The following is a 12975-nucleotide window of genomic DNA, read 5'->3' as shown; positions in this document are numbered from 1 at the left end:
TGTACGCTCAATTGTGAGAGCGACTGTATGTATGTACTTTAAGAAGACGCAAGATCACTATAGAACTCGAACGTGTTACATACTCTTGTCCATACATTGAACGAATATTTGTTGAAATACAGACAATGTAGTCAAATTGCATGGTGTAATAGTAACGACATACGTAAAGACAAAAATTGGAAAAAATAAAGTGTTCAGATGTTTTAAGGACAATGAACATTATTTTGTGCAAAATTTATTAGTGCAAAATGCAGGAGTGACAATATTATACGTATTTCAAATTTGATTACAGCTCTCGGCGTACAATGTGACACGTGATATTTGTTATTTATGATTGTTTATGCTCTGATTGATGACAAATTAGTTTTAAAAAACAAGCATACAGCAGTTTCCATGAGTGTACTATCATCTGTCTCTGGTCTCGAGAACCAGATGACACATTGTTTCTTGTACTATTGTCTGTACACTTTAATCTTAAAGCTATTTTATCCTGTAAGAAGCAAGTTATGTATCTCAACAAGCATTCGGTGATTATTTCAGAAGATAACCTGGGAAGAAACTCCTTCGAAGCCATAAGACCTCTTCCTCCCTTTTCAGGGTACCATACTTCCGATCTTGCTCAACGTGGATTACAAGTAGTTTTGCAATACTACTTTCTCACCATTTCCACTTATTGACATTGTCCTCGAATGAAAATTGAATTCAATACTATGTGCGTTCAAATAATCTATTTAGTCCTCTAAATACAGAGGTATAGCCACGATCATCTTCTACTCTGTTTAAAAGAATAGAAGTTAAAATGTGTGGGAGTATAGATCTGCTGATAAGAAATAGTTTTAACAAAACTCCCTTAATACGTAATTGAAAAGGAATAATAATAATAATAATAAGTGTTTCAACCACGGACCCAACCTCCGGGGAAATAATACAAACAAAAGATAGATTTTGGATCCTAGGGATAGATTTTGCCGGTATTTCATAGAGATCGCTAAGCTCATCCAGAAAAATTAAAAATGTTCTCTCTCACGATAAATTAACTTTAGTTAAAGGATTTGAAACTTTTTTTATTTTGGTAAATTCGTAGCATTGGCAATCCTTAATTTAAAATGGCAATAACAAATATTTATTATAAAGAAACAAAAGAAAGAAAGGAAAAACTAATACAGAAAAATAATATGAAATATAATAAATGTGGTCTATAGTTCCGAAAAGGAACAACTTGAAATGCATGTCTCAATCTGTCATTGAGACATGGCCTATAGTGGAATTCTAATTTTCTTCTTTTAACTTCTGAATAATTACAATTTCCTCAAAGCGGAATCTACACATGCTCATTACCCAAGTGAATCGTCAAAGATTATGATTTTACATAGTTCAAATATATTCACAGTTATGTAAGATGCAATTTAACACCATTTTACACAATATAAAAATAATAAACTTACCCAAAATGTAATGTATGTGCACTACGCACCCCGTTTCCGGTTCAACTGACAACCAACGTCAGTTAATCCTTGGTTTTCATCACACGTTCAAAAATAATCAATCATAGTCAAGCATTTAAATCACAAGACGTCCGTCATATTACACAACCAGCTGGTACCAGATCATTCTCCGAAGTTCAATATAATTTCATTTATATTCTTGCTCATGTGGTTCGGGTTCTACGTTAATCAGTAGGTCCACGTCTCATATAGCCTCGTTGCTGAACGGAACGTTAAACTCAACATCAACTCAACTCATTTATATTCTTATCAGATAGGACAGGAAAGGTAAGGAAGAACGAAAGGAAAGTATTGAGAATCGAAAGAACTAAATACGTTGACAGAAGAAGAAGGTGGCGTCATCTACTTTCAATTAAATAAATAATAATACCTTTACTTTAACACATATCCACACAACACTTCTAACCATTTCCGTGACGATCCATTTACTACAAGTTTTTAAAGAAATATTAAAGTTTTATCGTAAAGTAAAATCGATTTACTTGATAGATGTGTTTAATAGCTCGTAATTTTTAACATGATCCAAATACTGATGAATAAAATTTAGAAAAAAAAGGTTTTAAAATATACATTTATTTATTTAGAGTAATTATTACAGAGATAATTATAAATCTAAGAGAATATGAGGAAAGAAGCATAGTAATTTTGCTATTGACTTTAAAGCAACGATAACTAAAATATTTAGTTAGGATTTTAGATTAACTGCCGTAATATGATTCCAACTTATTTCTGTAGAAGAAGTACCGATAAGTAAAGATGGCGTCTACTCAACCAATGTAGATCTGTGACCTTTTGAAAATATTTTTATCTACTTCTTGATGAACAATTTGCAGAACAACTTGAATATCTACATAAGGGTGGCTCAACGCGTTTCTGAATTGGACAAGAAATGAAAGTGTATTTGTCTTCTGAATGGGGAGCTGGACATTTAAATGTCTCTGGACGATCTCTGGGAGGCCTAAAACAGCTTTGATTTTGTGGTCGTGTACATACATAGTCATCAATATTTTGTTGGGAAAACTTATTCTGGAATGCTGGACAAGGGATTAGTTTATCTCCAATTGTTGTACTCTTGCGTTCTCTCATTTGAGATAATTTTCCCTCTCTCATGGCATTTCTAATACCTGCACAACTTGCTGGACCTGTAGCTGGACATTCTTCACCTATGGCAACTGGACATACTCTTGATGCACTATCATCACACATGTTATTATGACGTAAGTATCTTTCGCATGTTGGAGGAATAGAAGCAGGGCATGTTGCACTTGATTTCCTATTCACTGGCAATATCCCCTCTTGTTCCAAAGTTCCTCGAGTTTGAGTAGCACATCTAATAACAGGCCTTCTTTGTACAGGAATGTTTAACTTAATGTCTTCATCAATGGGCCATATTCGTTTACAATCAAAACATACCCAACATTTTTTAGCTGCCGAGCACATTTTTTGGCTCACTTTAGAACTTGATTCTCGCCTTCCAGGACATTCCAAAACTTTCTCTTTGTGCATACCACAAGTACATTTTACTTTAGCAGCAGGACAATCATTTGGGTTTTTCCCAGAACATTCGGAAACTTTCTCTTTGTGCATGCCACATGTACATTTTACTTTAGCGGCAGGACACTCGAACGGGTTTTTTCCAGATGCTGCATAAGCTCTATAGGAATTGAGCTCCTGGGGGATAAAAGGACAAGAACTGGTGAACTGCATTTTGTAACAAGGTTTCCCATCATGTGTGCAAGATTCTTCATCAGTATCAGTATCGACTATATCTATCTGAAGTCTTGATTTCTTCGAGAATGCTGGGCAAGTTTCTGACTTCTTTGAGAAAGCTGGGCATGGTTCTGCTTTTTGCTCAGTTTTGTGAGTACTGATGCTGCAGGTTTCGCAGTCTCCTTCTCTAGGACATTTATTTCTAAAATTAATGGATGAAGATGTCCTTGTTTTTCCTCCTATCGTTTGAGAGAAGGAGTTGCAATTGTTGCAGTATCCTATATTATGACCATTAACACTGAAATCCATCCTTACATAAACAAATCCTTGGTCAGACTATTCCTGCATCTAGAAGAATCATCGTGAGAGCAGCAGTTCCACCTACTGTTGTGGATACTTGGCGATGCGGTGAATGCTAACTGAGTTACATGATGATAACGTTATTTGCACATTCCGGAAGAACTTACCAGGATAATTTGACGGGATATTTGAATCTTTCCCTCATATTCGTACAAGGAAGGACTGGAACACAAGAACAGATAGTTTTCAAATTAAGGAACTGTGCCTAATTTGAAATAAATTGGTTGATCAACAAAATATACCGTATATCAAATCATGGTAACTAACAAGAAAATGTTGAAATAAACAAGTACATGTGCTTTTATACAATAGTTAAATCATAATTTTCACTCGCCTTTCAAGAACTTAATATCGCTTCTTTTACGAATTCCTGTATCTCAGAAACCTAAGTCACATATAATGTGAATAACCAAGGTCATGTTTCTTGTTACTCACTTCTAAAAGCCTTGCTTTATTGTTACTGTTTTATCGTTCATTTGTTCTGGTTACAAGTCTGTTCCCACTGCGCTTATCCAATTAAAGCAAATATATTGTGCAAGTATTCTTAATGTAAGCAAAGCTTCTTTTCCATTTAATTTCGGTGATCTCTACGTATCATACTATGTACTTTCAGACCATAAGATTTTCATACTACATTCATTTGTTTGTTTGTGTTGCTTCAATTTTTGTACTCCAAAACTTAAGACCTGCAAGTTAACACCAACATTTCATAATTAAGTTTCCTTGCTCTGACCTCATATCATTTCTTAGCAAATCGACTTCATCAGCAAATATTGGATTAGTGCGTGCGATTGAAATATTTAATTTTACGTCTGGCGGGAAGCACCTTTCTGTAGCGTGGCCAATGGATATATCGAGGTTACGTGTAGGCCATCAAAAGCCCCATTATATATTCAGGGGTGCCCAATGTCAGTACTAATGTGTTGTTGAACAGGGTTGTGTGAAAGTGTACAATGGAGAACATTGTAGACGAGTTGCGCATAGTCCATACGATTGTCGTTCTCTAGTTCCGAATAATCGGCAAAAGATGTTATACTCATGTCTACCACATGAGTTCACATCGGTCAACGAGGAACACCGTCTGATAGTAAAGAGTTCTCTAAGTATATTGTAAAGTTCTGCTTATGCAGGAGTAGGTAGAGTTTTGGTCAAGTAAATTATAGTTTGGAATTGACTTTTACTACTGGTTTTTTATATAAATTCTTCTATAAACAGTGTTTTCTATTTACAAACATCAACCATGTGTGTCTTACTACAGAGTACTATAGATGCAGACGACGGTGACAACAGAGACACAACTGGTCATGTGACGACGGAGGAACAGTAGCACCACCCCCTCACCTAGAGCACCTACATAACCGAGATGACTTCAACGACAACTGTCAGTCTCAACTGGTCAGATCCCCTTTCTTGGCTTGCAGTGACTCCTTGGAAGTACCTCACCTAAACTCAAACCCTCTAGCTTGTAATGGAGCTCCTGGTTTTCCTTCCCTTCTGGTTTGCATTGAAGCCTTGCGGGAAACTTACCTCTCTCTCTGTGCTTGCAGTGAAGCATTGGAAGATTCCTTATCATGACACCAGCTTAGCTTGCAGTAGAGCTTTGTCGGACTCTAACCCCTCTCTGCATGCAGTGCAGGATTGAGTGTCATACCCTTCCTCACGTAGCTTGCGTAGTAAGGAATCCTTTCCGAGATCGTCAGGTACCTTTACTTAAAAATTAAAGAATTTGTATTTATTTTGTATTACAGTAGAATTTTGTAATAAAATCTGTTAGAAAGGAAACTATTCCGGACTGTAATTTGCTCTACCAACACTGCACAAGCATAACTTTTCAATATTGTTACTTACATGGTGATCTATGGTGGAAGTGGTGAAACCATTCAACGTGATTGTTATAGTGCTCAACTCCATGAAAAGTAACGCATACTTGTCCGCAAACATCGAGCAATATTTAACAGACATGGTGTTATCATGTTGCTCAAAGAGCAGTGCAGACCTTTCATGAATTGGCAGCAGAAAAGTTGCCTAATAACTAGGTTGTGCAACGTGTAATTGGGAATTCCTTCGTATACAAGAGACTACTACTCTTAGAAATAGAATTTGTAGCAACTTCTCGGGTATAATTTTGTCGATTGCTTGTTGCAGCTTTGTTACTAGATTGTAGAAAGAGTAACTCTATCCGCATAACCCAGTACTCAAAAAGTGGTCGATAAGTAAAGATAAAAGTCAAAAGTAAGAGGTATGGTGTATATATAATACATCATTTGCGATATAACGGGCGTCAGATTTTTACTTAATGAAAGATGTGTTCTGTATACAGAGGTTGTTCAGTCTACATTTGGCCAATTTCGACTTACCTAAAACTTTAGAATCCACGGCGCCAGGTCCGTAAGTGCTCGATGTGTTTCCCTTGGTTCCTAACAATAGCCCGACAGCGTAATTTCCACTGTAATACGCCTCTCTCAAGAACTGGGGGCAATCTTGTCTCATTCCCTTTGCACAGCTTTCCAACGTCCTTCCACAGTTGCCACACGCCGTTTTTCCAAAACCTGCTTCAGCAATCCATATCCACAATAGTCTATAGGACTTGCATCTGGAGATTTAACAGATACCTCATTGAAAGGTATCACCTGTATACCACTTGCCTCCTCCATCTCCCTGATCGTGAGGTATGTGATGAGGCCTTGTTCATATGAATGCGCACCAGATTGGCGTCATTTCCGTACATGCTCGTAGATCGGCCGCATAATCTGCCCCTGAAAATACTGCGAATTTTTTTTTCAGTTCTTCGCCACCCTACGAATCTTCAGTTTACCTCGGTAATAGTAACCAGTAACGACCATGAACCCTTATGGGAAGGATTCTTTACAGACACGGACCAATCTTCTGAAGTTCTTGGCGCCTTTCTCTCGGTACATAATGGCTCTACATGGAAAGGTAAATCCATGCTTCATCGAGTGTTACGACGTACATCCATTTTTGTTTAGATGCTTCCGGGCGTTACACTTTCGTTCATTTTGGTGGGCATCCGTGTGAAGATGGCCGCGAGCTTTCATGACTTTTTCCAGCTTGAGTTCATGTTGTTACGTCCAGCTCACAGTCCCCAAAGACACGTCAAGACAATTAGCCATACAAATTTGAGTTGGCGGGTTTTCTTGCATTGCCATTTTGCGAAGTTTCTTCTGCATGGTGGAGGTGGCCTTGGTGCATTCCCGCTTCCTAGGCACCTTCATTGGTGATCCAAATGGTGGAGCTTCGTTGCCCTTGTACTTTTTAATAACATTTTTTATTCCACTTAAACTGATGTTGCAACCATTCTTCTTGCACTGTTTTCTAATGGCAGAAACACTAAAGTGGACATCATAAAGAACCACAACATAGTCTTCCCAAAACCGGCTTAGGTAGGGCGGCATTTTGGTCACAGAGCGGAAACCCACACACTTGCAAACAAATTTAACACAACACTCACAACAATGGTCCTGTTTTGTGCGTTATTGTCGTCTGCGCGAAAAAACAACTCCGTTCCCCGAAAGCAACTGCACAACACCGCAGGGCGCCACGAGCCAGGTCGGGTGAGTCCATTCTGCCCGGGAGGGGGAAGGAACGAAATCGACCAAACGTAGGCTGAACAACCTCTGTAGAAAGTAAAATGTTTGTACCATTTTCATAGCTCAACAATTCTATCTTGTCTATATTGCATTGCTGAGTCCAGGAAGTGTTAGATTTCTTTCCCACTTTTCAGAAACCAATAAGATAGATTAGTACTTGGCTCTCAGATGAACTTTTACAAATATGTAATAAACGAAAGATGGTACTTGCATAACTTGATTGATTGCTTTCAAGAAGCGTCCGCCAGTGGAAAACTACATTATTCAAGATCTGTCTAAAATTGATTTAAATTGGATTTCCTCATCACAAAAGTTTATGATAATAAAAAAGTTTAAAATTAAAAAAAAAAGGTTTATAAACTAAATATTAAACCAGTTGAGAATGCTCCAAGAGCATTGCCAGAACGAACTTAAAAAGAATTAATTTTTCTTATTAACTTCTACAGGCTTTATACCAATTGTTCTATGTACTTTATTATTATTTTTATTAAACAAGTCTTGTAATATATCTACACCCTATTTCTAATTTTCTCGAGTACTAATATTTTTTTCCACAGGTTTTGTTTAAGAGTTCTGTTAAAACGTTCTATGATATGTTGTTTTACGAAGAAAACAAACGTTACAAATGGATTCAGCAGATATACAAAATATTAAAAAGTATAATAATAATTACAAATATATGTTATGTTGTATTGACATTTTTTCACGATATGCACATTATATTCCGTTTGAAACAAAGAAAGGGTCTGAAATTGTAAAATCAAAAATTTAAATAATAATAATAATAATAATAATAATAATAATAATAATAATAATAATAATAATAATAATAAGTTGCCCGTGTTTAACATACAAACAGATTTAGATGGTGAATTGTATAATCAATATGTTTAAAGAATAAGAAACGGCTGTTTAAAGAATATGAAATTAATCATTAAAATGCTCAAAATTGAAAAATTTGCAAAATATCATCTCTCTATGACTTACAGTTCCTGAGATATGGCTCCTTACATCTCCCGAAATCCGTCCTTTTTTTGGTCAATATTTCGTAAGAGTGACGCGAAAATTCCATCACTTCATCAGATAGTTCTTGATGCTTTATCGAATGGAGAACTCAAGATCTCAAAATTCACAAATAATTAAGTAACAAACTTTTTATGTACGAGAAAAATATAAAAATTATAAAATAGTACGTATTTCTTCATTGTAAATGAAATATTAAATCTTCCATAGTTGGGTCTTACGACTATGCACAGTAGGCTAAAAGTGACAAATGATTAATAAAACTGAACGATTATGAAAAAGTAATGGAATGAGAATGTGGAAGGGAATGGTACAACTCCGAGAAAATCTAAGACCACAATGTTGTTCATCACAAATTCAGATGTCCGGAATCGAACCGTGGACTCCACGCACACACACACGCACACACACACACACACACACACACACATATATATATATATATATATATATATATATATATATATATATATATATATATATATATATATATGCATACGTGTTGTTTACAGCGTTTATGTGGTTACCTAATTCTAAGGCCGGTGGAACCCGGAAGCTCAATGCCGCATTCACAAAACCTCTCCATTGACTTCTATCTCTAGCCTCTGCATCCAGTTTCTACTTTGAGAGCGTGGTGGCTCAGTGGTAGAGCGTTCACCTCTGGTGCTTGGGTCTCTAGTTCGAACCCAGGTCGCGCCGTGTGGACAAACACCGTGTGCTCGTGGGTTTTCTCGGCGTTCTCCCGTTTCCTCCCACTTTCTTCACTCCAGCATTTCATTCATTTCTCATCATCACCGTCTCCTTTAGCCTAACCGGCATAACCGTGGGACGTAAAACTGAAAGATTTCATTTCATTTTCATTTCCAGTTTCTACTTTGTATTCCTATTTCTGCGAGATCCATTTTAATTTTGTCCTCCAATCTTCGCCTAGATTTCCCTAATGGTCTTTTTCTAATTGGGTTCCTAGTTAAAATTTCCAAAGCGTTATTACTTTCTTCCATTCTGAATATATGACCTGCCCACCTGAGTCTCCAGAACTCAATGACACTAACACAGGGATGGGAATAACCGCTTTCCCAGCGCGAGTGGTTCATCGGTGCGAGCGAGTTTTTAAACAGTAAAGATTATAAAAGTCACGATTGGGATGTGAGATGTGGGCCAGTAGCTTTTCCCTTGGAGTAAAATTTTGTTGCTTATTTGCATCCTTACACCAACGTTAGGTAAAACCGTATAAATTGTGCAGTTCCTCATTATGAAGTTTCCATCATTCCCCATTTCCATCCTTCTTGGGTCCGAATATTTGTCTCAGGATGTTATTTTTAAGTACTTTCAGTTTGTGTTCTTTTCTCAAATTAAGCGACTATACAGCATTACAGGGATTGTTTTGTATATTTTAAGCTTCATATTCTTCTACAGACCTCACAAAGACAAAAGAATATGGACTCAATAACACAAATCTCCTACTTTCAGTGGACTTTAATTTTTTCATGAATATGATCTGTAAATGTTGATCTTGGGTATTCGAAAGTCACTAAAATCAATGTTATATTTTTAATACAAATGAATTTTGACACTTATTGCCAATTCGAAAATATGTATAATAAAAGAAACGTTAGATCACAACCTATGTTGTTGAAAAAACATTATGTACGGTACTCCTCTACTATTACAATAATGGCATTAAACAAAAGGATGTGATCTCTAACCTTAAAGTCTGGTCGAACGTAAATTCATGCATATCAAGGATGTTAAACATAGATATAAAAATGAGGGATGGCCAGAACCGGTTCATGGTTGAACCGGTTTTCGGTTCTGAACGGACCCGGTTCTAGAAGATCAGGTTCCGAAACTAGGTTTTCGGATCCAGGTCTGGAACTGGTACTGAAAACCGTATCTCCAAGAACCGATTCCTACACCGGAACCAGAACTTTGTGGTTATCCCTACACTAAATCTGAGCTCCTAGCAGGCTGTGAACAGTGTGCTAGATGAAATGGTGGAAACGACAGGCAGGCGCCCAGGCGGGGGCCACTTGTTTCATTTGGTTAAACAAAATGGGTAACTGGCAAACTCATTGGCTAAACAGGTAAACTGTCAAACTCATTTGGCTAAATACCCCACTTGTGAAACAGAATTTTTTTTCTGGAGACACAAGCGGTTCTGGGCGGGAAGGGCTCAAGCACGTGCTCCTCTTTGCAGTGTTTTCAAGGTAAATTTTGTGCCTCCTTTACGGGTATTTGGGGGGCTTTTGGATACAGATTCGGAACCGGTACCTAAATCCGGAACCAGGTTTTCTGATCCAGGTCTGGAACCGGTTCCGGAACCTGTTCTGAAAACCGAATCTCTAAGAACCGGTTCCGCCGGAACAGGAACTTTGTGGCCATCCCTAGTAAGAATATACAGTCATCTTCATTTGAATGGATGTTGATCAAGGATATAGTTGCCAAGATTTGGAAAACGTATAGTAAAATCGTTTACTTCACAACGAATGACCAATGCCTAGGGATTTTTTAAATGCAAACAACATATGCAACTAAATTAATAGAATACTGAATACAATAGAAAACAACATAAGCATTATTAGCATGCAATCCTCTGTAAAATAAGTACTACACACGATGTACACATTAGAACACACTACACAAACTTTGTAAAAGGTATTATAAGGATTTGAAAAGCATCCGTGCCTTTACCATTGTCATCTTAATCCTCTATGTTACTCGCCTGTTTTCACTTCCTATCACTCAGGCTCCCACTCTTGTAATAAATACATCTGCTTATGCTGCCACGCCTAGTTGAAATGCAGAGCCCACAAGCATTATAAGGCGATTTTATTTAAAATATCTATACAGTTATTGCATATTAGCAACCCTAATCTATACATTTGAGGATAAAAAATTGGGGTTATATCGGACAGAGGAGGGCCAAAGTAAGTACAGACATAACGTACATTGAAATAACAAAACTAACCTGACCTAACCTAAACTAACCCTACCTAATCAAAATTAAAATATTTAAAAAAAAAAAAGTAAATCAGGCGCCCTCAGGTTGACATATGCCAAAAATTGAATTGCCTCGTATTGTGACTGAACTCTAGTATTTTTTTTTTTCTAAATCAATGTTTAAGTAGTAAAGATAAATCTTTTAATTGATTATATACTAAATTAGAATGGTTTAGGTATCGTATCTTCTAGTTTTTCGTTCTATTAGTAGCTTTGCATATATTAAGAACATCTGTATAGTACAGAATTATGTACATATAGTAAAAGGTAAATGTTTAGCAGAAGGGGTCCAGAAGTACGTAAAAAAATACAAAATTTACGGCAGAAACGGAAGATTCAAGTACTTAGACCAAACACAACCTAACCAAATCTAACCTAAATTAAACTGAACTAAATTAAACTAACCTGAACTAACCTAATATCAATAGCAATAAGCGAAATTCTATCATTTTTTTCGAAAATTATGCTGGACCTCTACATTAATATAGTCGGGGTATGTTTAGTAAAAGGGGTCCAGAAGCACGTATAAAACACAAAATTTACAGGAGAAATGAGTGACGCAAGTACTTAGACGTAACATAACGTAACCAAATGTAACCTAACCTAACATAAACTAACGTAAGCTAACCTGAATTAATCTAAACTAACGTAATATTAGTAGAAATTAGCGAAATTCTATAATGTTTTGGAAAATTATGGGGACTCCTACACTAATATAACATAAACTAAACTAACGTAACGTAACCTAAACTAACCTAACCTAACTTAAACTAACCAACCCTACCCTAAACTAACCGAATGTGAACAGAAATTACCAAAATTGTAACATTTTTTAGAGAAAAGAGCTGGACCCCTTCTGCTAATCATAGGCCATATCATCTAACATAAAATAACCTAACCTAACCGAAACTAACCTAACCTAATTTAAACCTGAATTAACCTAATGTGGTCAGAAACTACCAAAATTGTAACATTTAAAAAAAATAACTGGACTCCTGCTAAACATTTCTAGATACTAATGAAAGAAACATTTCTAGATACTAATGTAATAAATCTGAATATATTAATCAAAATATATTACTTGTAACTTCAATATGTAATGTGAACATTATGTGTGATGATGATACTGAAGTCATTTGAAAATCAATCTTTACGTCCTTACCAATTAATTTAGAAGATTTGCTATATTTTCACTATTTAATTCCCAAAGTAACTAGATTGAATATTTTGCTTCCAACAATGAACGTCCATTTTTTCGAAGAAAAGAATATAAGAAACAATTGAAATTCTCTTTCTTTCTTTCTTCCTTTTTCACTATTAATACTGTTGAGGTATGCCACCGACTTAGAAACAGTCTTCTTAGGCTATGAGTGTTATGTTTGGTAGATAAACTCAGCTGATTGTTTCCATAAGTTCCCATATATCTTCTTCAGTTGAAGGAATATTTCGAGCTACACACTTAGTCATCTTCATAAATAATGCTTCCTCTATATAAAGATATCTTCTTCAACATGATTGAATATACCAAGATTTTTAAAAAAAATATTTCTTCATATGTTTCTACCGAATTTTCTGTTTAATTATTTCGTTTTTGTTTTTTTTATAAACTTACGCCATTATGTAAAATAAATTGAATCATATACCCAGAGGCGGACTGCAGGGAAATTTCCGGGTGGACCCTGCCGTCTGCAAAATCACTTAAGTTATTAAAAGTTATAACTATAGTTAAGTTATTGTTAACTATAGTTAAGAAACAGTTAAGTTATAAC

The 12975-nt window shown here is 36.0% G+C and overlaps 1 protein-coding gene across 1 annotated transcript; it reads right to left on the bottom strand.

Annotated features, from left to right (window-relative positions):
* Positions 1–2084: 2084 nt before the first annotated feature.
* LOC145684061 (uncharacterized) lies at positions 2085–12501 on the bottom strand. Its single transcript, XM_081755905.1, has 2 exons — positions 12369–12501; positions 2085–3737 (listed from the first exon to the last, which is right to left on the bottom strand). Exon 2 carries the CDS (start codon positions 3522–3524, stop codon positions 2310–2312), a length of 1215 nt encoding a protein of 404 aa, XP_081612031.1. The 5' UTR covers positions 3525–3737; positions 12369–12501; the 3' UTR covers positions 2085–2309.
* Between the last annotated feature and the right edge of the window lie 474 nt (positions 12502–12975).

This window comes from Thermobia domestica, chromosome 1, assembly GCF_964235325.1.
Source record: "Thermobia domestica chromosome 1, izTheDome1.hap1.1, whole genome shotgun sequence".
NCBI classification, from domain to species: domain Eukaryota; kingdom Metazoa; phylum Arthropoda; class Insecta; order Zygentoma; family Lepismatidae; genus Thermobia; species Thermobia domestica.
The sequence above is the reverse complement of the archived record's forward strand: the minus strand, read 5'-3'. Positions and strand labels throughout refer to the sequence as shown.